At 41.7% G+C, this 25,654-nt stretch overlaps 2 protein-coding genes across 3 annotated transcripts; both read right to left on the bottom strand.

The window, feature by feature from the left end:
- Positions 1 to 1,172: 1,172 nt before the first annotated feature.
- ciita (class II, major histocompatibility complex, transactivator) lies at positions 1,173 to 13,620 on the bottom strand. Of its 2 annotated transcripts, none has more exons than XM_020103040.2 (21): positions 13,077 to 13,620; positions 8,784 to 8,837; positions 8,108 to 8,146; positions 7,916 to 7,972; positions 7,326 to 7,436; positions 7,093 to 7,161; positions 6,668 to 6,874; positions 6,509 to 6,541; positions 6,314 to 6,421; positions 6,173 to 6,232; positions 5,872 to 6,089; positions 4,369 to 5,705; positions 3,714 to 4,241; positions 3,252 to 3,431; positions 3,065 to 3,136; positions 2,898 to 2,978; positions 2,712 to 2,795; positions 2,487 to 2,570; positions 2,299 to 2,382; positions 1,975 to 2,058; positions 1,173 to 1,879 (listed from the first exon to the last, which is right to left on the bottom strand). In XM_020103040.2, exons 1-21 carry the CDS (start codon positions 13,534 to 13,536, stop codon positions 1,804 to 1,806), a joined length of 4,026 nt encoding a protein of 1,341 aa, XP_019958599.2. In that variant the 5' UTR covers positions 13,537 to 13,620; the 3' UTR covers positions 1,173 to 1,803. The 2 variants fall into 2 exon arrangements, with proteins under 2 accessions (XP_019958599.2, XP_069381719.1); XM_069525618.1 differs by lacking the exon at positions 13,077 to 13,620 and adding an exon at positions 11,015 to 11,188.
- A 1,235-nt stretch (positions 13,621 to 14,855) lies between these two features.
- On the bottom strand, positions 14,856 to 25,326 carry nubp1 (nucleotide binding protein 1 (MinD homolog, E. coli)). Its single transcript, XM_069525623.1, has 11 exons — positions 25,109 to 25,326; positions 21,463 to 21,583; positions 20,362 to 20,466; positions 20,079 to 20,212; positions 19,736 to 19,804; positions 19,616 to 19,648; positions 19,420 to 19,510; positions 18,557 to 18,711; positions 17,217 to 17,327; positions 16,456 to 16,642; positions 14,856 to 15,983 (listed from the first exon to the last, which is right to left on the bottom strand). The coding sequence occupies exons 2-11, from the start codon at positions 21,491 to 21,493 to the stop codon at positions 15,931 to 15,933; spliced, it is 969 nt and encodes a 322-aa protein (XP_069381724.1). The 5' UTR covers positions 21,494 to 21,583; positions 25,109 to 25,326; the 3' UTR covers positions 14,856 to 15,930.
- Between the last annotated feature and the right edge of the window lie 328 nt (positions 25,327 to 25,654).

The raw sequence follows: 25,654 nt of genomic DNA, 5'->3' as shown, positions 1-25,654 counted from the left end.
TCACAAACAGGGATGTAAATAAATGGATGAGAGTGCTGCAAGATTTTGCAGAATAATTATTCCATGCAAGATCAACTGGTACGAATAACTGATGGCTAATAACCAAATGATTATTTTTCTTTTTGGATTGTTTGCCATTAAGCAATATACAATGTATGGTTACATTTGCAATATTTTAATATGCCCGTCCATCAGTATGTCCATATGAATTCTATTTTTTGGATAAAAGATGAAAATCCTTCAGAAACCCGACACTAAGGCTCAGGATACCAATATTCTTTAGATATTAAAAACACATGTTTATGGAATCTGCTCAGATAGAATCAGGTACAGGCTTAAATAGTAAATATCTAATGAAAACTTAAAGTATTTAATCAATCTCCATCATGCTGGAAATGGGCGACACTAACAGTCCAATAATGTATTTTTGTTAAATTAATATGTATTTTCAGTAGATGAGTGAGTAGAATCTAGAAGTCACTCCCTCGACTGAGGAATCAGCAAGTGAAGATGGGAAGGATTCCTGTTTTCTGAAAGTGTTTATAAATCACCGGTGATAGTAACTAACAGGTGAAAGACAGATTGTGCCATGATACCACGCTGTGTCGTCCAGGCTCTGGTGAACACATGTTCTCAGTGTTGAATTTATCAATCAGGACTGTGAAAGCTCAAAGCCTTTGCTCAGTTTGTTGGATGCCTCCTTCATCATTATCATCATCATCATCATCCAAACACAACCAGTGCTTGTTCCCTCCCTCCACATCTGCAGACATGCACCTGCTATAAGAAGCAATGGATCATAGCAGAGTTGAATTTTGCCAAGGTGTCTGTTTAATAAACTGAGCGAATGCCAGCTTTTTGCCTCCTTCTTTCTTTTTGGATTAGTGATGTTTTCGAAGTAGATTTAACTGTTGACTAGCAGCCATGTTGTTGTCCAGTTAGCTTTTGTCCAGAAGAGGGCACCAGAGAGCAACATCAGCTTGTTAATGGAAAAACCTCTGTAAGTCAAACAGGAGGATGATGAGATGTTTTTAGATTTGTATAAAGAAGATGTTCTTTATTAAATGTCTGTGATTGACAGCTGATATGATATATAACCATCCCACAGACGCGAGTCATGCAGCCATGACATTTAATGACGTTTCACACCCAGTGAAAAACAGAAACAAAAACAGATTTTACCTTTGTATTAAAGTCATTTACACATTAAACAAATACTGTTTATTGAAACTGTTGCAATTGTAAATTCGCACAGGGTTCATATAAACAAGTGAAGAGCAGTAGTTCATGACAGCTGCTTGTTTCCTATAAAACAATTACCACCATAAAATAAATCTAAAGAGCAGCAACATTTACAAAAGAGACCAAATCAAATGAGCCTCATACTGAATTTCCATTTTAGTGCATTCATTCTTTCATTCAAATACTTTGAAAAAGAAGACAACAGAAATACAAAATTTGAATTCAAGTGTCAGATGATTGTCAAGTTATTTATATTTTACAGCCACAGAGTATCAACAAATATATAATTTACACAAATAGTAAAAACGCAGCTCTTTACAACATTTAGGCAACGATATCAGAAGACAATCATACAGTATTTGATATAAAAAACTAGACAAACATCAAGGTGCAAATGTGCTTCATAGCTGCAGGATTGTGTAATAATAAATTCCTTCTCAGACTTAACGTCATCTTACGAAGGACATGAGTTTCTTAATAAAGCAGCAGAAATATGTTTATAGTGTGGATGCATAACAGAAAACTCACAGCCTTGTCACACAGAGGTTTCATGGTTAGTGGTTAATGCCAGAGGATGCGACCGTCTTGCTGCTGAAGACGCTCAAACACTCCATATGGAATCCACTGGTTCCACATCCTGGGGTGAGGAGCAAAAGAAATAAGGTGAGAAAAAAACAATATATTTATTCTAAGTATCAGGACATGATAAGGACTGAAACGAGGACCTCTCACCTTAAAGTCTTCATTTTTTGACAGTTTCTCAGACTGGCTCCGAGTCTCTGTGCTCCGACGTCCGACAGCTTGTTGTACTTCACACTGTCGAACAAAACACATGTTAATGGTGATACTTACATTTTAAAGTGTAAGCATCATCACTTGCCGCTGCCATTATCTCTTTGAAAAACTGTTTGACACTGAAGCGCAATTACTTCTGGGATATGTAAACCCAGAGAAAGATCCACTCCTCTGAGCCTTTGTTGAAGGGAAGGATGCCTCTCTATGAATACACACAGTTGCCGTAAACGTCTAAAGAAAACGTGGGGTGAGTAGACTTACTCCAAGTCAGTGAGAGACGCCATGTGTGGGAGGACAGCTGCTAAACTCTCTGCCCCTTCGTCAGAAATCATGTTACTGTAAAGACTGGAAAAAAAGAGGGCAGAAGAGGGAAGTGAAATTCTGTGTGTGTCAGTGTGGTTATTGTTGTGTAGGTGCAGCAGATCAATGTGTGTGTTTGCATTATGTACCTTAAACAGCGCAGGTTTGGTAAATACTCCAGTGTGGTTGTCAGTTTCTTCACCCCGTGGTCTCCGATGCAGTTCTGTGACAGACTAGAAACCAGAGGGAGAGAAAAAAAATTTCAGTTTCACACACATACATAAAGGTCTTACTAATTTAAAAACTCAATGATTCTTTTTTTTAATTGTGAGGTCAAATATTGAGCTTTTTATATAATGAGAAGTTGTACTCACTTCAGTATCTCCAGAGAACAGAGTGACTCTAAAGCCTCGGCCAACCTCTCTGATCCTTTGTCCCCTATCTTACTGTTCTCGAGACTGAAGGAGGAAAGAGAGAGAGAGAGAGAGCGGCAGTCAGACACAACAAACACACAAACACAAAGAGATGGATGCACAGAGGGGGTGAGAGTGTATATTTACTGTAAGTGCTGGAGGTTAGGTAGAGCTGGCAGGAGCTCCCACAGCTTAGAGAGACCCAGGGGACCTTTGTCTGGGCCAAGCCTAGAGGGACACACATCATCATCATCATCATCGTCGTCGTCATCATCATCGTCATCATCATCATGCACTCAAATGTCATGTCTTACTCAAACTCCAGCTTGTGTAGCTCTTTGACAGCTGGTACTCCGTCTGCCAAGATGGAATCTGAATCGGTGGAACTAGACAAAAAAACAAAACACTCTTCAGTGGAAGTACAAGTGTGTGTGTGTGTGTGTGTGTGTGTGTGTGTGTGTGTGTGAATGTGCGTATGTGTGTGTGTGTGTGGTGAACTACCTGCTCGACAGCCTCTTCTGCACATGTATGTCCACGAGCTGTGCCAGGTGCTCCACATGACACACCTGTGTGACTTTCAGAGGGTGGATCTTGAACTTGGACACCGCCCCTCGTAGGAGCCCCTCCTCACCACTGCGCTCCAGCTGCTCCCATAGGGTGATGACATCATCAATGCACGCCCTGTGGGTGGCGGGATGGGTGGTCAGTTTCAAAGGGTTTGACATTTGTATTGATGGACTATGACGCCAAATAAATGGACAAAACAACAAATCTGCAATGGGAATAAAACAATCAGGACACAAAGGTTTTCATTGGCTTTGTTGATGACTTTTTACCTCATGTACAACAATTCTAACGTGCAGAAATCCAAAGCTAAACACATCTTAGTAGGATTTTTATTTTGCAGTGACTGGACAATGGAAAACACCAAGCACATTTTTGAGATGTGGACTGAATCAGTACCTGAACGAGTTGACGTTGTTGAGCCCCACCAGAACTTTCAGTCCAGAAACCCCAATCCCAGAATCCCCCAGATCCAAGCAGAAACTTCCACCCCTTTCAAGTATGTTCTGCACAGCGAACACATCCGGAGGGTTGAGTCGAAGTCCATGAAATGACAAGACGTCTGGAAGATTCGCTGCCAGGTGAGAGTCCAATCGTGTGCTGCCACTGCCTCTGCCCCCATCACCGAATGATGTGAAACTTGCTTCATAAACATAGTGACAAGCCTCCAGGACCTGGGCAGGACTCAGGTCACCGTGAGAAAGACCTTCGAGGTGTTTTGTCACTTGAGCCTGTTTGTTGACCACCATATCCCTGAAGGATGCCGCAGTGTATGAGTGGAGGCTCTGCAGCTCTGCGCTGTTGTGGAAGAGGAGGCCGACTGCAAATCGCTGAGTCAGCTGGAATTCCTCTCCTTGAGCTCGCCGACGCCCCTTTGGACCTGATTGGAATGGAAGGGTCAGGAGGAATGTGCGCTCTGTTACAGACCTGGGGAGGGAGACAGTGAGTCAGGGACATCCAGACAGGCTAGAACAATGACAGGAAAGGAGTGGAAAGGGAAAAAAACTTTCACAAACACGGAAAAACTATTTGACATCTGATAAATACTTTTTACCTAGACAAAGACAAGTGGACTCCTGCCAGGTAGCTCTGAAGGAAGGGACTGGCCCACAGTACGATGTGGTCATCACTGCCATCAACGTTTTCAATGTCTGTTCTCCCTCTGTCTTTCGTCCCATCTTGTTTCTCTCCTCCTTCCATTTCTTTTTCGTCCTCTCTTCCTCCTCCCAGCCTCCTCCTCAGGGGGTGACAGAGTAGGAGTCCCATCCCAAGGCCAAAAGCCTTGAGTTTGAAAGGTAAGGGTCGCTCGGTGGGAAGGATAGACGAGTTTACCTTGATCCCCTCCCAAGCCAAAGAGCTCAGCTGGGACAGCAACACTCTTTCGTCTGTTCTATCCTCCTTCCTTCTCATACTTTCCATCTCCTCCCCGTCCTTTGTCAAATGCTTTTTTGCCCCCCTCGCTCTTTGGTTGCTTGAGCGAGTATGAAATCTTGCTTTGGACTTATGGACTGGAATCTTTTTGTGACACATGTTCAATTGATTATTACCTGAGATTTGTGTTGGAGTTTCTTCTTCAGATTTCAGGGATGTTTGTGTTTTAGCGTCGGGCTGTGAGTCTGTACCCTGACTGTGCTTTTCCATTTTCAAACGAAGCACTTGATGGCAGAGCCCTGTTAAAGTTCTTGGTAGGACGTCCAAAGTTTTGGAATTTTCCAAAACCAAGCACACCAATCGACATAGTCCAGGATTCCAGCAGAGGAGATGTAGATAGCTGCATCTTTTTAAGCAGTCCAAAGCAGATGCTCTGAGGGCTGGGTCAGTGAAGTACTGGGACAAATATGCTTCGACATCAGTGGGAGTAAAGCCACATACCTCCAGAAAGCTGTCTGCCCGACGAAGGAGCTGGTTGGCAGGGCCCTTTGGTCGTGTAGTGAGCAGAAGGGTGCATCCTGGAAGAAGTACCCTCTGGAGGATGGCAGAGAAAAGCTGTTTTACTGTGTACGTCTCCGCTTTACTGTCTTTCTGGAGAGATGTCATAACGTCTTTTTCTTGAGTCTGGAGTAGAACTTCGTATTCTCGGAGCTCGTTAAAACCGTCGAAAATGATGAGCACGCGCTTCGAGGCTGCAAGGATTTGAGCGTACACTTCCTCTGGGTTCGTGCAAGAAGTTGCAAAGGAGGAGAGGTTTAATAAAAGGGTCTGAAGGCTATAGATGGACTTTTTTAAAGCCAGTGTTTTGCCATCTAATAAGAAGACAAAGTCAAACTGTGGGATGCAGTCTCTGGACCAGTCAAGGCACAGCTTCTTGATCAGGGTGGTTTTTCCCATTCCTGCATTGCCAAACAGCAATATGTATCGTCTGGGGTTATGTCCATTTGAGTCTTCAAAGATCTGAGAGGAAAAAGAACCACATGAAAGTGAGCTGCAACCTGTGACTCCAGCAATGTGTTTTACCAGTTTTAAAAATCTGAAAATGTATATTTCAGCTAAATAAAAGCACGTCACTAGATGTTTTGTCATTTATCCTCATGTTCTCCAATAAAAGTGATTCTCTTACCTGACGAGGCCCCAACAAGCTGTTTTGTCGATCTGTATCTCCCGTGATGATCAGCTCCTTGTCCAGGCTTCTGTTTGGGTTCTTTCCAGATCGATGAGTCTCTCTCTGGCTCACTTGCATATCCACATAATGAGAGGTCAGACCAACGCCCTCCTCTATAGCCGGGCATGTTAGACTCATGTGGGCTTTGACTTTCTGAATGTAGTCTTTTACACTTTCTGAAAGAAACCAAAAACAACTGAATGCCAAGCTGCAGCTCCATCAGTTAAGAAGAGAGGATTAAAACCATGTGAGAATTTACCTGGAATATCAATGACGGTGGGAGACCGAGGAGATGGTGATTCTTTAGATGGGGACGGCTCTGAAACATACAAAAGGTCACAATATTTACGATAGAAATACTTCTACAGCACGAAGAGGAAACAAAACTACTGGTACACACTTCTGGAGGAGATTGGGGTACGAGGGGGAGACATTGCTTTGCTAGCGGTGTCCGACAGAGATCCTGGTGGCGACGAGCTCATTTGGACTGGCACTACTGCAGCATCCACTGCAAACACAAGAGGACATTGCAGTTAGCAGAGAGCGGCTGCCATGTTAAGATATAAATGTGGAACCACAACATTTTTTCACTCACCCGGGGAGAGCGGCTGCACTTGGCTCTCAGGAACTAAATTAGAAACAGGTTTTAGAGCCTTGTACCAGCATATGTGAATTAAATGAGCAGATAATCATGAGATAATGAAGATAATATATAGAAAAAGGTTTCCCAGTCTCTAATACATATTTAACTCACCTAATATGTATGTGGGTGTAGCAGCTGCACTGGGGAGTCGAAGTCTAATGACCGGAGGAGAGAGCCTCACATTCTGAATGACATGATATCCTTTAGGGTCTGGGATGGTGATGAGATGAATGGGGGGTTGGAGTTGGAGGAATCTTGTCAGAGTGGTGGGTAAGTTCACTGTCTCTGCAGGACTGAGCTCTGCTTCCACACCAGTGCCTGAAAACACAACCAGAGATTCTGCTCATTTCATGACCTTTCACCTTGTGCTGACCAAAACTTCAACTAAATAACTCTAACCAACAGTTTCACAGGAAATAATAAGGGATTTAGAGTCAAAGATTTTAAACCAAATATCACAAATAAAGTTCATTTTTATTTTTTTGAAGCCTAAATGAAATAAAAACCTTAAAAACGAAACAGTCTGGGTAGGTCACCTGCTGCTCTGTGTCTTTTTGTTCTGGATGGTGTGTTGTTCTCATCAGTGCATTGCTGTGACCAAGGAACTAGACATGGAAACACATGCAAAAAGGATGTTAATCTGCCACACCGAAGAAAAAAATCTAATATAAAAAAAAAAAGATAGTGTAATTCAGACTGGAGGATCTTTGTAGCTGCAATCCCAAACCACACTGAGCTTCAGTGTAGGTTCTAGTGACTCGTTGTCTACCTCTCTGTCTTTTTCTCCTTTTGTTTTCTTTGCTGGAGAATTTGTCCGTCTGCCCCTGCTGCTGCTGGTGGCCGCCTGTGCAGGGCGGCTCTGGTGGCACAGCAATATCATCTGAGGTGCATGAAGGAGGAAGTAAAGGAGTCAGTGAAGCAGACACAAAAAATGGTTGTTATTCTCATTTCAGTACAGATCTCTTATTAAAAAAAACATGACGGTGAAGAGTTCTCTATAAATGTCTCGAAAAACTTGGAAACAGAAGTGAAACATTAGGGCTGACGTGATTTTATAACTGAAATAAATTGTTTCTCAACTCTTCTGTTTTAATTCCTCAATGTTTGGGGTCTAACAGACCTCAGGTTTCTTGTGCCTAAAGACCCAGACGCAGCTTATACGTGTGACTTCACCTAAAGACGAAGCTTCACCGACTTTTGAGGATTTGAACTTGCACTTCTTCATCTATAGTTTTCAATTTGTGGATCTACAATACATCTATCATGACCATGTTTGGATCTTTTGTGTTTCTCCTTTATTATCATCCATTATCTTCCATGTATCAGTAGTTGGAAAATAAAAAGAGAAGAGATTCTTACTGGAGTTGCTGAGTTCATCAGAATTAAACCACGGATCACCAAAGAAAACATCTGTGTCTGGTAAGAGAATGCATAAAGGGAATCAGACAATGGATCGACTTTTAAATTCTTCCTTGACTTATATATATATATATACTGTTACTTGTTTATGTGTGTATGTCAAAATACTATGAGTTCTCGTTTGCAACTTACCGAATAGGTAATCGTCATTCAGGAATTCTGATAAATCATCTAAAACACAAAGAATCATCATCACAATCAGTTTTGATTTGAGTAAGTCATTTCAATTTCACAAAACTTTACACCTGTGGGATTGTTTTGTCTGGTGGTGTTCTCTAAACACAGCTTTTCTCTCACTTATAATCGTTTTAAGTTGTAGTATAGATCATCGTCCCAGTGATTCATCAGTAAGGTACCAGGCCTGAATGACCAGGAGGAGAGCAGGAGGTGCAGAACAAGCTTTAGGTCACTACTCTAAACTCATCCGGTTGTTGAGGCCTCCAGTGTTTTGATATCTGGGCTTCTTCTCTGTTACTCTGCACCTGATCCAGATGTGCAGCTCCCAGGATGAATAGATGAAATAAAAAGGGCACAGCTGCATACTGTGAATTTTGCATCATTTAGTACAAGCTCAAGAGATTAATGAGACCATCATATAATGGATTAAACAAGGAAAAAGCTGCAGGAGCATCTAGTATTTCTGGCATCTCCGATCTTTTATTTACTCATTAATGGCCTGAAAAAGTTGATGCATTTGTGACGCTCTGGTCATTTTATGAGGGAAACTACTGTAGATTTCCATCTAATCAGTGTGTTGACTCTTGTAGAGGCATTCTGCAGAGCTGCTCCCAATTCCTGAAAGACTAACCTGGTAGATCTCCAAAGTCAAATGGGTCCTGATCTGCTTCATGCATCTTGGCACCTGACGACACACAGATAGAAAACGAATAAAGGTGAGGAAGGGATGAATGAAGTCTACAGCGTAACATTAAATGAACCTGATCTCTCAGTATGGACACGGACTCACAACTCTGCTTAGCTTTGCTCTTTGTTTGTGTGAGAGATAAAGTTTATCCAACTTCACAAATCAAAGGACGTGCACCGGGTGCTCGTGTTATTTCGATCCATCAGCAGGAACTCCAGGCTCGATGACACGCAAATCACAAAGCCACAGTGATGAGGAACTTGCAAACTTTAAAACAACACAGTATGGTTTTTGTTCTGTTGCTAATACACTAATATTTGTTTCCCACTGCTGTTCAAAATGAAGAAGCTTCCTCTCAGCCAGATCAGACAGAAACATAATATCTCAGAGGATTAGATTTAGGTGTTCGTTCTGTTAACGAGTCTCTGAGGGTAAAAATCACTGGTCCCACAAATTTTGTGCAAGCAAGAAACCTCAATGTGGAGCTCCACTGACTCCAACTTGTACAGAACGCTGCTGTGATGCTAAAAGGCAGAGAAAATGAACACATTGAACATGAACCCATGAACGCACCAATGAAAACACCAGTTGCCTGTAATATTGATTTCCTTTTAATTCTACTTAATCACTTTCAAAGTGATCGATGATAAGAACATCCACGTAAATCTGTGAGTGGAGTTCTACCTTTACCCAGATCACATCTTGTGACAGGGCCTTTGTTATTAGAGTTTTCCTGAAACATTTTTTATTGCAAAGCTTCACTGAATGTTTTGTGTGTTTTATGTAATTGTTTGTGTGTATATTGTCTGTTTAATCACCTGATCATCTTTCTTATGCCTTGATTGCTGCTCTTTTAATTTCAATTCTTTCTTTCTTTCTTTCAGTCAAGCACTTTGCAACTTTGTTAAGAAAAGTGTTCGTTAAATATTGTTGTAATAATAATTCACTAGCCAAACACCCATGACCACGGGCAACTTGTCCAGCGACAGAAACTTTGCAAGAGAGCATAGAAAGCTCAGAAATATCGAGCCCTCATCGTGAAGGAGAGAGTTGTGGCGATGTTTACACGTGTTTACGCACATGTAAGAAGTCTGCAGCCAAAGCAGACTCACTTTTACTCCCCCGGGAAGTCCCCAAAATACCTTGTTTCTAACTTCCCCTTACAACAGACCTCTCGAGTCATTCACAGCCCTCACAACATTTGCGCAAGTTAATATATCACACATTAAGAACCATGTTAAATACGCGCGTAATGGAGATCACCCGCCTTCTGGTGTCTGGAGCGTGAATTCATATGACACATTGCGGCGAACGCGTGAGACAATGATAAGCTCGGAACTTTTCTTTTCATCACTTCGCAACAGTAAACTTGATTGTTTTACGGACCACAACCATGACACAACTGTCAGGAACAGCGGCTGTACCCCACCACAGACCCAACACCCCACAGTCCTGGTGACCACACAAGTGAACTTAGACACAACATTACCACCCAACAAGCACAAATACACTAAAGCCACATGAACCAAGTCTGAACGTAAACAAAACATCTGTCAAAATGACTGAACGTCGCCAAAACACACAACACTCCCATGAGCACCTGACATGCCGTCCAAACAGCGGCTCAACGACCGTATAGTTAAATATATTATTATTTATATTAAAATTAAAGGTACAGTGTGTAGAATTTTGTTTTATCCAGTGTTGAAGTTGCATGTTGCAGCTGAACACCCCTCACCTCACCCTCTCCTTCCAAACATGAGAAACAGTGGTAGCCTTTAATTCTCATAAAAACTCAAAAGGTGTTTAGCTTGTCCAGTCTGGACTCATGTAAAACACATGGCAGCCTCCGTGGAGAGGGTCCCCTCGATGTAAATTTAGAGTATTTGAATATGAACGGCCTTTTCTGGGGTAAAGAAAACTACAGTTCATACAATTTAGATGAAATGAACTCGTGAAAACATCATGAGGATTATTCTACATTAAATTTATGCCAATAGTTATCTTTGACTTAAATCTTACACACTGCACCTTTAAATGAAATAACTTCAAATTCTTAATATTCTCAAATAGATGTCGATGCAGGAGGAACCACCGACATTTGTCCTTTCCATGCGTGCGCACTTTGGATAAACGTGTCCAAGCTGGTGCGTAAGAGCCTGGATAAGTCCTACCTGCCGGGGCAGCCTCTCTGGAAGATGCACAGATCCTCTGAACTCCTGCGGATGAGACACTGTGAGATAAACTCCCGGGACATCGATCACTTCTCACTGTTTATCCTCACATGACCCGTCTTACTCCACAGTCAGTGCGCACTCTGCGCTGTCAGGCAATGATCTTTTACTTTCACTTCGTCTGTGGGCGCACTTAGAGACGCCAAACGGTGTCAGATTAGTATAAGTAGTAAAACCTCAAACAACCTTTGAATGTGAAAACCATCACCTAACGCAACAACCCCCCTCAAGTACATCTATTACTTTTAAAATAGTAATAATACATTTTATTAATAAAGCCCCTGTGATGATGATGCTAACAGTTACTTTACAGAGAGGAGCACATAATGAATATAGAAAACACATAAGTCATATTAGTACTTTAATTGTACAAAAAGTATAATCTGCAAACAGACTGTAGATGTATCCCTGTTAATATAAACATTGTATTTTTTTCATCAATTGTCTTTTACCATTCTTTCATTATGTTTTCGTCTGCATTTTTTTGCCTTTTTTTATTTTTTCAGGATTCTTGGTGGGTGGATGCAGTGGATGCAGTAACTATCAGAAGAATCCAGGAAGTTTTGGTGTAGATCTGGATCTACATAAGTCTGGACAAGTGTAATTAGTTGCAGCTTGATTGAAGATAAGGGGAACACTGGGCCCTGGCGGAGTTATTTCCTGTACCCAGTGCCATTCTATAGATCCTCAGGTGTTCTTGCCTTTCTATCTATTTACTTTCTGGACAAAAGTACTGAGCATACAAGTACATGGATACTATGTTATTTGCACCTTTAGTTGTGTTTAGCAAGTTATATTGTCAATGCTGCAGGTCGTGTTTCGAATGAGTAACAAGTTAAACAGTGTTATCTTTTTAAAAGTCGGCTCTACTTGGTGGCACTTTTGCCCTTGAGTCTCTCTCGGTGTGGACAAGGTCATCGGGGGAGTTTTGGTTAGATAATGGAAAGTACCGGCTGCACCTGTTTATCCATGCCAGGTAATTTCATCATCTATCTCATTCCAGTTCAAACAAGTTTCTGCACTTGCACCGTCGCCAAACAATTTCCTTTAAAAACATTGAATTATCATCAAAACACAAAAGTATATGTATTCACACAAACATGCGGCAGGATCTCTTTATGAACGTTGTCCAATAGAAAAAGTCGCAGGTCGGTCCAGTAAAAAACAAACAGCTGACTGTGCTGTTAATTTAAGAGTTAATGCAATAAATCAAAAAGGTCACAACCACATGTGTGGAACCTTCACCCTTTTAAAATGCCTTCAATTTCTTGATCAGAGCTCTGACCCTGGCCTCAACACGCTCGGATTCCAAACTCACCCATCTGACATTTTCTGACTTTGTAGATGACGTCATGATGCCCTCACTCATAGCATAGGATCATAGATTCTTTTTCTACATCTATATAAACTGCAGGTCTTGTCTTTTGTCCTGCAGAATTTATATTATAAAATCATATAAAGGGAAATAAAATTTTTATTATTTCTATAATTTCCTCTGTATTATCTGTAGAGATGTCTTTGTTGACTTTGACCTTAGCCAATCAGATCACACGTTAATCATCAGTGTATTTTGGCTATGCAGTCTTCAGGGTGGTTGTTTGTTGGCTCCACATAGCTGCATCCTGCACCACTCAGAAATGAAAGTAAAAGTAATGTGCACGCTGACCACCAAACCCAGCCCGGCAGTAACACAAGCAACTGGTTTGCCTAGATTTGTTATTAAAGCCATGACATATCTCATAGAAATAATGGAGCTGATATCGAAAGCAAGAGAAGGATTTCAGAAAGCACCTTAAAATCCTGGGCAGCAAAAAGCTTTTCTCTGAGGACAGTGGTGCCCACATGCACACAGACTCAGGGCTTTGATGGTATTTCTGCAACCTCAGAGATCATGTAGATTGGAGGTTACAGAAGTGATGAGGAAGAAGAAAATCTGTTTATATAATATAGTTTTTGAAGCAGAGTAGAATTACGGTAAGATGCCCACTGAGTACAAACTTACCCCAGAGTGAATCCACTCTCCCCTCATCCTTGTGGAAACCTGCTATGTTAAACGAAGTCCTCAAGACTTGTTCTAAGTTGTCTGACGTCATGCTCTGATCCATTTTTGAGCAAGACGAGTAATCCTGTGCTTCAGTATGAGAGTCCTTTGCAGAGCAGGTTAAAAATAAATCTGTAAATCCAGCATCCGTGCTACATTGTGCATCTCCTTTCCAACACATCAGGTCATCTGTTGTGTGTGTTGTCCGGTCGGCGACACAATGGACACAGAGACAGGTGGGGGAGATGTTGTCTGTGCAGGCCTTAACAGGTGAAGCATTTCCTGCCGCTCCAGAGACACTGAAGTGCTCCATGTTCACTCCAGTCATTGTTTTGCAGTCAAATGCAGAATAACAGAGGCCTTTCAGTGAGTCAGCAGCTCCCCGTGGATCCCATGTCAAGCTTGAGTCTGTTTTCTCCATGTTGTCGGAGTACAAATCCAGCGTCCTGTAAGCAACTCTAAGCTGTTTTCACTTCCAACTTCACAGGGCATTATATACCACCACAGTCATAAAAGGAAGCAGAACGTCATGCGTCCCAGTGCTGCCTCCTCTACTTTCTCTAACCACTCCTTCTCGTCCTCTGAAATCCCCTCATTATTGTTTTCTTCCTCCATTCCTCTGTTGTTTTATCTTTGGTTCAGTGACTGTATTAACCACATGTCACTTGTGTGACAGGATCCTGTGATTGAGGCTGTGTTTATCCATGGCCCACACCCCCTCGCCTGGCTGGGATGACCACACGGGGGGGTGGTGGGCCCTCGAGATACAATCTATCCGATCATATCCTGGTTTCCAAACCCAGGTGTGATCCCTCACTAAGATGCTGCAGAATCAAGGCCTCTGAGACGATCCCGTCCTCCTCTACCAAACCCTCCTGCAGATCTTGCATGTCAGAGCTCCGCCCAGAACCCCATCGAACTGGGCCACGGAGATGTCCGCTCCCCTGAAGATTGAGGTCCAGCAAGAGAGACAGCTACTGCTAGAGATGACCGAGGCTTTCACGTCAAAGGATGGACGTGTTCGTGTGGTTGGTTCGATGGTGTTAATGGCCATTTGGCTCCATCAACATTTTACATTTCTGCACATTTACTTGTTTGCAGTGATGAACATATACAACACCAATCATCCTTCAGTTGCCAGAAATTTAACAAGTCAATGGGAGCGAATCAACATGATATGACATGTAGTCTCCAGAACTGGTTTATCAAGAAAACAATTGCCTCACAGATTAACCAGAACTAACCTCGCTTCGTTTGGCTTCAGCCTAACCACACCTGTACAGGGAACAAAGGTTAACTGTTAGTGACAGGTGGAGTTAAAATCATGAACATAACGGGAAGACAATGACTGAAACATTACACAGCTGCTTCTGCTGCAGTTATTCAGTGAGACATCGAGCCTCATCACACCTAAACATAATGAAAACACATTGATAAGGAACAACAAATCCTCACGGGCAATACAATCTTCATTTCTTTATTTTAAAATGAATGTCATACTTGTGTCAGACTGTGGCTGAAGCTGCTGTTTAACCTTGAGACTTGCGTCCTCACAGCTGATTTCACAACGTAAACAAGCACACTCACAAATCTAAAAAGAACTATTTCCAGCATCATCATTTTAACTCAATGGTACGGTGCAATAAGATGGAACAGTGGTGTTTTTATTATTTACAAGGTTCAATAAATAAACCTGCAGTTAAGGCTCAGTAAATTTAATAGAAAAATCACCAGAGGCCATTTCATGTTTGGTCATTTATTTCATAAATCAGTGAACATGTGTACAGACATCACACAAAACCAATGCACACAATGCAGTTTTGAGAAATCATCATAGTAATTACACAATAATTCATAACAAGGACATGTGAATATTTACTGTGAATGAGGAACAACAGAATCGTAACTGTGGATGGAAGAGGTTGCTGGTTCAACACAAAACTCAGCTGATTTGAAAAGTGGAATGATGACAATCACTGAGGAAGCAAAATCAAAAGAGCAGCTTAGATTTCATACTGACGACTCTGAGCTTGGTCTATAGAGGGTCTGGTCGACTGATAAACTACACGTGATCAAATCCAAATATCACTGTGTAATAATTAAACTCTCTCTCCGAGCTTACTATTGATTAACTGAAAGTTAAATGTTGTCATAGTTAAATGTCACAACTGCTCCAATTAATACACAAAGGTTTTGCTTCCCCAAACACAGTCTGGTATTTGCGGAAGGTTATTATTCTGCCAAAGAACTGAGGTGTTGTCATATGATTGCACCACTGCACATTTCAAGATTCCACCAATGTTATTCCTCTGTGTTATACAGCTCTATTAATAAACGAACGATTACAAACACGTATATAAACTCACAGTGTTGCACTGGGTGACATGTTCTTTTAACCCTATCAGCAGAAGCACTGTAGGTTATTTAGAGTCAAACCTACAAACACTATTCCGCTGCAGTAAATACTAACTCCAGCAAATTTGTATTAATTCATAGCTGAGTAAATGTACTGCTTACTCCTGTTAGATTAATAAACTACAATAACCAGCTGTTGTGGGGAATTATTTACCCAATTTTGAATTTGAAACTTTTTATTCATGACCTGGTTTTTTTTAAAGAGTTCTACATCTTTAGTGGGAACGACATGTAATTCAAGAATCGATATTCAAAATTGGGCCCAAGTGCTTCTTTGACCCGCTCACCACACTAAAATCAAAGCTGCTGACTGTCATGAATAACAAAGATGTTGATGATGACACTGGGACGAGCTTTGATAAACATATAGATGTTGATCTTCTCCTTTTTCACAGTGTCTTCAGGTGGCGCCCTGCTCCTCTGTCACATGACTGGAGCAGTAGTCCTGGATACCTGGCAGAGCAGAGGCGAGAGGAGCATGAGGACGATGAAGTGCTTTTATTGATAACGACAAGGACACAAAGATACCTCTGTTTTTTTACAATCTTTGTGTGCAAGTTAAAGCCCAGAGTGAGAAAACTGTTGCACATACCGCATGTGATTCTTCAAATTTAATCCCATAAGTAGTTTGTAAGAGTAATACCATTTTGATGCAAACATCGATCTTCCCTTTTATTTGACTGGTTCCCGTTTTTTGTAAGCACTTCTTCTTTTATCACATTTAATCTGGAATTGGGCATCAAGAAAACACCCAGTCAACAAAAAAGTGTTACTTCGTTGGAAGCTAAAATATGTTGGTGCATCTTAACTTCCTTAATGAGGAATTAATCCAAATCCACAATATGATGAAAGCGGTGATAAAAAATGGGACACTGTCTAGCGTGTGTGTGTGTGTGTGTGTGTGTGTGTGTGTGTGTGCACTCACTCTGCACAATGCTGTGGTAGACTTTAGCAGCAGGAGAGTCAGGTACTTCACTGAGGAAAGATTTGCCCTCGTCGCAGCTCCGTGCTATCCTCGGGTCTAGAGGCACCTTTCCCAGCAGAGGTAGATTTAGATCTGCACACATTTGCTCAGCACCTCCAGTGGTGGGAGGGAAGATCTGTGACGTGTTCTGCAAGAGACACGACAAAAGTGAACGTACTGATTTTCAGATTCTTAACCGACTAAATGACACAGGATCTGTGTGGATATAAAACCTGTTGAAAAGAGATGATCCACACACATAAAAGCTCCTGTTGAAGGAGGTGGAAGAGCCTTGTGCCACTGGTCATTATGGTAAATATTCAACGGTTCAACGTTGGTGTGAGGATCTTCTCTTTTCAAACATCAGTGATTTTTATTGATCCAGCTCCTGTCAACATGTTGTTGACTGGATGTGCATGTTTCTGCCACATGCGTCCTCGAGGCGTGTTAGATTACACCTGTGCCTTTTTATGCTCTTCATCATTATACAATTATTGAAAGGAGGTGTGATTTTAATGCTCCAAATTCCAACACATTTTGTTCACAGCCTCCATGCGTCTTCCACATTCTGACTTCAAAGCACAAGAACAGACCAAAATCAGAGCAATGACTTCACAACTCAGGGATGGGATCTTCTGAGGAGCTCGTGAACACACTGGTACTGTATATTTATTCAGTTTGATTGCTCATGTGTTGAGCTGTTACATGCATCCGTCAGTGACCTTGCATTTGGGACAGACGAAGCCACTCATGTTCTCCACCACTCCGATGATTGGCAGCTTGACCTTCTGACAAAATCTGATCTCCTTCCGCACATCCTGCAACGACACCTCCTAGAGAGGGGGACAGAAGAGAGGAGGGACGGACAGAAGACAGTGGAGCGAAACGGACACTGTTGAACACTGGGGAAAGTTTAAAGGTTTTCGTTTAAAATGTTTTCCTTCCCCCACCTCAGCCCGTCAGTGTTACCGTGAGAAAAGGTGTTCGATTGTTGAAATGTTTGAGTTTGAGAAAACTCTTTTATATCAAGAGTTCAGAAGTTCTGTTTACAGACTGGCTTATTTCCTTGTGTGAGTCTGGTGAGTCTTTGTTCAGAGATAGCAGAAGGAATGAGGAAGTGATTCTACTCTTTTTTTAAATAACTTCTTTAAGCATCAGGAAATGTTGTGTTAGAACCATGAGCAGAAGATCAACTAACAGTGTTAAGATGATAATCTGGCTCTGTTCGGTGTGCACACCCTTAACAGTGGTTGGTTTCTTATTGCATTTAGCTGTGGACCAGAGAGAGGACTGGTGACAGTGGCAGCAGTTGGGGAGTGAGGTGTTTTCCAGTAGAGATAAAATAAGATCCACTCCTGCAACCTGTAGGCTGGATACTGAACCTCTACAATGAGTCCTCTCTTCTTCTGCTACTGGGTTTTTCTTCTGTTGTAATTGATATATATAATATAATGTGATATATTCTGTTCAAGTAGTAATTAACTCATGGGTCCACATCAGGATAAAATGACAACACAGAATAATAATATAGAAATATAATCATCACACTTTACAACACAAGGATTAAGACACATACAGACACAAATCTGTCATGTTTAGTAGAGAGGTTGAAATCTAATGCAGCTGTAGCAGACACTTTCATTTCTCACATTAAAACCACTGGATAAACTAACAGCTCCACGTGGTTGAGATTTGTTCCATAGTGAAGAAGATAAATGAGAAAGCAGCTTTTCTCTTGGATGCTTTTGAGACCTGTTCAAAACTTCTTTCATATGAGAGCCACAGTTCCCTCCTGGGCACAACACAGACTGAGGTACAGGTACAAAGAGATCTAAAGAAAGAAGAGCCCCTCACAAGGACGAGCACAGCCGACGGAAAGAAGGAGGCAGAAGCGCAGGGGGAGGGAATGACGTCTGGTTTCAACAGCTCTGTTTCATTTCTGTAATTCTGTTTCATACGTAGACTGCGAGCGGTTTTCATTTCATTACTTTAGCTCATGTAATGACTGTCAGAGGTTAAACAGTTTGATCATGTGAGTGCTTGTGTAGGTTTGGGGGCGTACCTGTGGTGTGGTGATGATGACCGCTCCATCAACATGGGTGGAGCCGAGGTACTGGACTATTGACAGGTGCTCATCAGAGGTACCAGGGGGCGTGTCCACAATGAGGTAATCCAACTCCCCCCAGTCAACGTCCCTCAAAAACTGCTTGATCATCCCTGATGGACACGGACACAGGTTACAGTGGTTCAACACTCACTCACTCACTCACTCACTCACTCACTCACTCACTCACTCAGTCAGTCACTCACTCACTCACTCACACTAAAACATTGGAAACTCTGAAGAGATAAAGGCGGCGAAACAAATATAAAAGAAATAACACAAGGTCGCCATGATGTGTTTCTGCCCCAGGTCACAAAATACACTGTCCTCTTTAACACAGGGTTACTGTGCACCTCCCGTCTATAGGTCCATAACAAAACCGGTAACTGATATGTGTTGACAGTGAGGTACAGTGTAGTGTGTGTGTGTATTTGTGTGAGTGGGTCTAATGTTTGACCTCTGGCAGAGAGGTTAAACCTGTTCCCACCTCTCCTTTGTGCATAACAGAGGAGGGGGAGGTCTGCTGCCTGCCGGAGCTGAGGATGATGGGATTGATTTGTCTTTAAACAGGATGTGAGTGACCCCCCCCCCCCCCCCAACACACACACACTAACACACATAGCTACGTGTTTCTATGATTGAGCAGGTATGTACTGATAAAGGGCCACAAGTAGACTGACAGCACCGTCTGCTTTTGGATGATAACAGTGTTACGGTATGTTGTTCCACACACACACACACACACACACACACACACACACACACACACACACACACACACACACACACACACACACACACACACACACACACACACACACCATTCTTCTTGGGTCCTCTCCAGATCACAGCATCATCAGGGCTACTGAGCAGGAAGCCGATAGACATGATCGCCAGGTTGTCGTCCACATACTGAAACACACACACACACACACACACACTATTATTAATGTGCATAATGATTCAGAATTAAACACAAGCAGCCTGAAGTGAATTGAATTGTTTGAACGGACTCACCACAGGAGACCAGCCTGAGCCGCTCTGGTGAACCTGCGCACAAAACAACATTTACACACACTACACACTGATTTCTAAATGTGTTGTTCTTGTACTATTATATATTTTTTCTCCACTTACTTGTTCTCCCTCCAAGCCCATGATCCTGGGAATGGATGGACCACAGATATCTACATCCAGCAGGGCGACCTCAAAACACAAGAGGAGAGAGAACAAACCAATGCACACTCAGATTTGTTTCAGAATCCTGTCACATAAATATTTGTTTCTTGATGTAGGTGTGTCTTTTAAATGTAAATATACAATTTGATTTTTAAAAAAATTTTCAAGTCTTAATAAATAACTTGACAGAAATAAACAATGAAACCTTCCCTGTATATCTTTACACCACCAAACCCTTAGATTCTATTAAACCCTGTCAGCAGTGACCTCTAGTGGCATTGAGATGATTTCACAATCCTACCTCCTTTGAGCTGTCGCTGGCCAGAGCGTGGGCCAGGTGAGCGCTGAAGGTGCTCTTCCCAACTCCTCCTTTCCCCGACAAAACCAGGATCTTGTGTTTGACCGTCGACAGCTTCAGTCCTATCTCTGCTATCGCTGAGAGACGGGAGAAAGAGTGGGAGGACGGTGATCTGGTTATTTTAAGACATTTGCCTGTTGAGGTTAAATCAGCTTGACCGTTAGTCTGATATGTCGGACTGACTATCCCTTAACATAATAATACCAAGCTGTGATAACAGACTCACCAGGGTCAGGGGCCTTGGTGGCTCCTGAAGCGCACAGATTCTGGTTGGGGCAGCCCTGACATGACGCGGACTTTCCTGCTTGTTCACTAGATGTACCTGGGCAATCTGAAAGAAATGAACATTTATCAAAACATTATAAACTTTTCAGACGTGTGTGTGTAACAAAAATAAATAAGCATTTGTGACTCGTTGCGTCGGATTCGAGCAGTCGTCTTGTGTTTTGTGGTTTGAAAATTTCTCACAAAGATATTTGTGAGAAAATATTCTCCTGGGGTGAAACTCTCATTGACACACTGATCTGCTCCATGACGTCACATTCTTTGTTACTGGTGTGTGAATGCAACACATCTGCTGCTGCAGCAACTCTTGTAAAACATTAGCGTTTTCACAGGCACTCAGCTGTTTTGCACCAATTATAACTTCGCACACAATTTCTGGGGGAACGTGAATAACATGCCGCACAAGTCACCTGGAACGTTTCTATTTGAGGGGGAGGGTGAAGAAGTCACTAACTTCAGTTTACAGATGAATGAGATGACTTTAACAACGCTGAGTTAACAGGGAAGAACCAGAACTGATGGGTTGGTTGAAACGTGCTGAGTCACAGACAAACGTGATCTTCGTCCACATGGACTCTGCACACTGAAGGTTGTGTGACTCAGCAGAAATGTCCCTGTGGCGTTTAATTACAGATATACAAGAATCCAGAGCTGATATCTGGTCTGTATCTGTTCAATCATGTTCAACGATGAAGACGAATGAATGAAAGAAGATAAATCTACTAACTAATTCATGACAGGAAGAAAACAGTGCGTCACTGAACTTCTTAATTGAACAGACGATTTATTTGTCATTCTTGAATAAAATAAATCAGCCCTGCACTTCCGGGTGAGTATCATGACTGAAATAAATCATCCAGGATGTAAAAACTTTATTTATCTTTATATTGAGTTTGTGTTGTGGACAGGAACCGTGAGAGATTTAAAAAACCAACCACGAGAGAATATTACAAACCGCTTCATCGTGTAGTGACTCAAACATGTAAAAGTCCTGATACGTTCACATTTAATTTAAATTAAATATAACTTCATAGAAACTCACGTTCAGGAGCATTATCTGGTACGTCTGCCATCTTTACACCGGTGTCCCACTGTTAAAGTCTTCCCCCTTCTATGGTTCCGGGTACGCACAACACGAAACTCGTTGGGAGGAGCAGGAACCTCTGGAAACAATAATAGACTGAAAATAAAAAATCAACAAATATAACTCTTTCAATAAATGTCTAAATTACTGTGAGGCCTTTTTTTATTGTTTGTGTGTTAATAAGATTTTGTATTTTACGTGTATTTGTTTTGTGTTTCTTTCAATAAATCAAGAAGATTAGATTAAAAAAAAAAAAGATAAAATAGGGGTTTTCAGTCTGTTGTCAAATCATCAAGTTAACATAATTCTAACACTGAATATAATCTGTGAACGATATTCATTAACAATATACAACAATGAAGTTGGAACACAATGAGAAAATTGGGATTGACCTTATTTTTTCATTTATTTTGTTTATTTTCACTTTTATTTGATCTCATCTAATAAATCTTATGGATTAGGGCAAGTTTGGATATTGTAATGTTTTGATATAGCCCAGCCTCCATCATTTATATGGATCATGATGATGATGATGATGAAATAGCAGCAGAAAGATTCTTTATTTTTCAAAAACTTGAGTTGATGATGAGTAATACCTCACTGTTGTGTGAACATTTTGCATAAGTAGTCAAGGCGACAGTTTGAAAATGATGCTTTTATTAAAAAATCACATTTCATGGATGACACTCGTGTGTGTGTGTGTGTGTGTGTGTGTGTGTGTGTGTGTGTGTGTGTGTGTGTGTGTGTGTGTGTGTGTGTGTGTTGTCATATGATGTGGGTCCTCGCAGTCCACAGTTGTGTCTATTTAAACTTTGTGAACAAGATGTTCTATTGGCTCTCTGCCACGTTAGGAAGATGTGATTGGTCAGAGGAGACTCGTTTGTCTGGCTTTGAAATCAGAGAACAAAGAGAAGATTTACATGTGCACGCGTGTGTCTGCTGCGTGTTCCCCTGTACTTTATGTACGTGTGTAAAAATCTCTTGCCACACTAAAGGCATGTGCACATCAGCCTTTTATGTGTATACATGTGTATTAAAGCAGCTGTGTGTGTGTGTGTGTGTGTGTCTGAGTGTGTATGTGTGTGTGCCTTCTCCTCCCCCAACTGTTTGCCCTGTCAAGAGTGTGTAATGTGATATTTTCTTTGTGTTGGCCCATCCATCACTAACCACCAATCCTATTCACACAAGCTATTAACGAACTTTATTCCCCGCTCAGCACAGCTTTCACATTCATGGTTGGTTGTTGACCGGCAGTTGACTGGAACACAGTGTATTAAAACTGGATTGTGTTATTGTGATGTCTGGGCACTGATACATGGATAGAGATCATTTTACAAGAACACAGGTTGGTTAAAATAAAAAATGGTACGTTCCCATTGAAGTAGGTCAGAACTTCATGGCTGCGTGAGCTTGTCCTGGATGTGTAGTTACAGATGAGGCTGTCCTTGAGTGAGAGGTAGGGACAGACTGAGACAGACACATGCAAAGACATAAACAGAGTGAGCACAAGCTGCAGAACGACAGAGTGAAGGTGTGAGGTGTCACTGGGTGTGTAATTCACCCCTCGAGGCTACGTGAAAAGTCTGAGCAGACAAGAACAACAGTGCAGCTGGAGACTGTGTTTTGCAGGAGTCGGTTGTGATATGGCTAAAATATCCTTCCTCTTTCCCTTTTGCTATTCCTCCCCAGCCTCTCCACACCCTTCAGTGAAAAAAACGAAAAAGATTGAGCTCTTTGAATAAAGAGAGAGAGAGCGACACCCGAGGCTGAAGTTATTTATTGCGCAACGTTCCGATAAAAGGAATACAAACTAAAAAGTGCATTTCAAGCATCCATGGAATTTATGGAATCTATGGACTCCTCACATGTGGGTTCTCAGAACATGCCAGTTCATATTAGGTGCACATATTTAGAAAAGAGGAAGAAAGTTGGTAAATCCAGGCAGAGTGTGGTTGAAAAGAAACCATGGGTTTGAAAAAAGTGACGATTCTGATTACTGGCTGTGAAGAAGTGAGATAGAAACTTTTGGGAAGTAAGTTTAAAGGCTTTCATTCGCAAAGTGAGATAAGAAGATCGATACCAACCCTGAAACAATGTGGTAAAAATGTACAAAATATAAAAGGCTTGGAACCGGGGAGACTAAAATCCATCTTTGCAGCACCGGTGAACCTCATTAATTAACACGCTGATAAAAAAAAGTCACAGGAAGCCTTTTTTCATCAGCTGAGGATCATCAGTGTCTAAACGATATTACGCAAAAACTACTCAACTGATTTCCAAATACCATGGAACTCAGTTGAGTAATCTTTGCGTGGGGCATCACTAAAGGAACACTCAATAATATTTTGGTGAGGATACAGATGTGGAGACGAGTGAATCCAGGAACTTTCTTTAACATTGCAACGAGGGCGTTTTTCAAGATATCTGTTGATTACTCAGAGAACAATTCCCGGTAATCAGGCGTCTTTAGGTGACTGAAGTTTGTGAGAGTTTGAAGTTTGGTGCAGATCCAAATCTAGATCTAATGAATTTAAATGTGGTTTCTTAAGGGGACTGAGGTTTGTGCTCCGAGCGTCAGTCTAGTTCAGTCTTGTGGCAGAGATATTGACCAACAATGCTGCAGCTAAAAATAAGTAATGTTTATTTAATCATTATTCCCAAATCAAACTGCTGTTGTGTTTGCCAACGAAGCAAGAACATCACTCATCACACACTCACACACACACACACACACACACACACACACACACACACACACACACACACACACACACAGTGTTCAGTTGACTAGATAGCCCAACATGAAGTCAGACACATCCTGTCCATTCAGCAAGTGGTCTACACACACACACACACACACACACACACACACACACACACACACACACACACACACACACACTCACACAGACACACATATTAATGGACTCAGGTCAGATTTTGGTCACATAGTCACTCAGCACAAAAGTTAAGCCTTGGCTGCACAAGCAATCATCACACTGGGAACACAATGAAACACACACACACACACACACATACGCAAGCATTAACATAACTCACACTTTTTCTGTAAGGATTAACAGAAGGGGTTTTGTGTGTGTGTTGTCGTGTGTGGCAGCGCAGAGATGTCACACAACTGAAAAGGAAAAGGGAGTTAACTCATTCATGGAAAATGATGCGTGTGATCCGAACATGCTGCTGCTAATGAGCCGCATGTGAAAAAATGATGAACAGTGGGAAACAATTAGATTAGATTCCATAAAGAGTTTACTTTCCTCTCCGTCTCTCATTAAGGGATCATAAGGAGAAAATGAAATGATGTAAAAACAGAAAAATATTTTCGCTACGATTACATTTCAGTTATGTGATGATGCGAATGCCTTCATGTTTCAAGTCAGTACTTAGCCTCAGTAATACTCCAATCACTTATACAGGCTTTGTTCACCACCGGTCACTCAGATATTTTAGACGTGTGGAAAAATTAGCATCAAATTCTATAAAAACATCAATTATTGCAGCAAGAGCCCAAATCCTTTGCTAATGCTCAGGTGATACAGTCGTCCAGTGAGCGTCTCTCTTAGCCATGGCAGCAATTGTTCCTTACCCACTGTAACCATGACGCCAACGGCCTCCTTCCCATAACGAAGATGTTTGTATCTGTTGTAACCATTCCTCTTCCTAACTATGTCATTTCTGACTCAACCAAACCTTGAGATTGCAACTAACGAATCATCTCATCATGTGGAGTCGATGTGAAGGTCAATCATGAATAATTTATTCTAGTTATAGACCGGATCTCAGATATTGACTTCTGTTATCGTCCCTGTGGTTTTGGATCCTCTTTCGTTATTCTTCATCGCTCCCGCCCCCTCCTCCCTCTTCTTTCCTCCCTCCGTTATGAAATTCTCAGCTGTTGTGTGTCACGTCAGGTCATCCCCTCAGAGACCGTTTTAACCCTTTCGTTTTTTTACTGCAGGCCAACAGGCTGCAGTAAAAAATGTCTGATCACACAATACGTGGAGCCTGACAGGGATCTCAACACAATGTTTTAATTTAAAAGAGAACAGGAGCAGTCCACGTGTCACTTTGTTTGAAGTTCTTTCTGCTCCAGAGACACTGAAATGTTTGTTTTGTCCACACCTCACAAAAA

Source organism: Paralichthys olivaceus, chromosome 5, assembly GCF_024713975.1.
Source record: "Paralichthys olivaceus isolate ysfri-2021 chromosome 5, ASM2471397v2, whole genome shotgun sequence".
Taxonomy (NCBI): Eukaryota; Metazoa; Chordata; class Actinopteri; order Pleuronectiformes; family Paralichthyidae; genus Paralichthys; species Paralichthys olivaceus.
The sequence above is the reverse complement of the archived record's forward strand: the minus strand, read 5'-3'. Positions and strand labels throughout refer to the sequence as shown.

Excerpts from the sequence above, each read along its gene's own strand:
- ciita (XM_020103040.2), bottom strand. The coding sequence starts at position 13,536 with ATGGAGAAAACAGACTCAAGCTTGACATGGGATCCACGGGGAGCTGCT. Across the intron at positions 4,242-4,368 it reads GTCCACTTGTCTTTGTCTAG|GTCTGTAACAGAGCGCACAT; the intron begins GTAAAAAGTATT and ends CTCCCTCCCCAG. Across the intron at positions 3,432-3,713 it reads AACAACGTCAACTCGTTCAG|GGCGTGCATTGATGATGTCA; the intron begins GTACTGATTCAG and ends CGCCACCCACAG.
- nubp1 (XM_069525623.1), bottom strand. The coding sequence starts at position 21,493 with ATGGCAGACGTACCAGATAATGCTCCTGAAC. Across the intron at positions 20,467-21,462 it reads ACCAGATAATGCTCCTGAAC|ATTGCCCAGGTACATCTAGT; the intron begins GTGAGTTTCTAT and ends CATTTCTTTCAG. Across the intron at positions 19,649-19,735 it reads TGGGCTTGGAGGGAGAACAA|GTTCACCAGAGCGGCTCAGG; the intron begins GTAAGTGGAGAA and ends TTTTGTGCGCAG.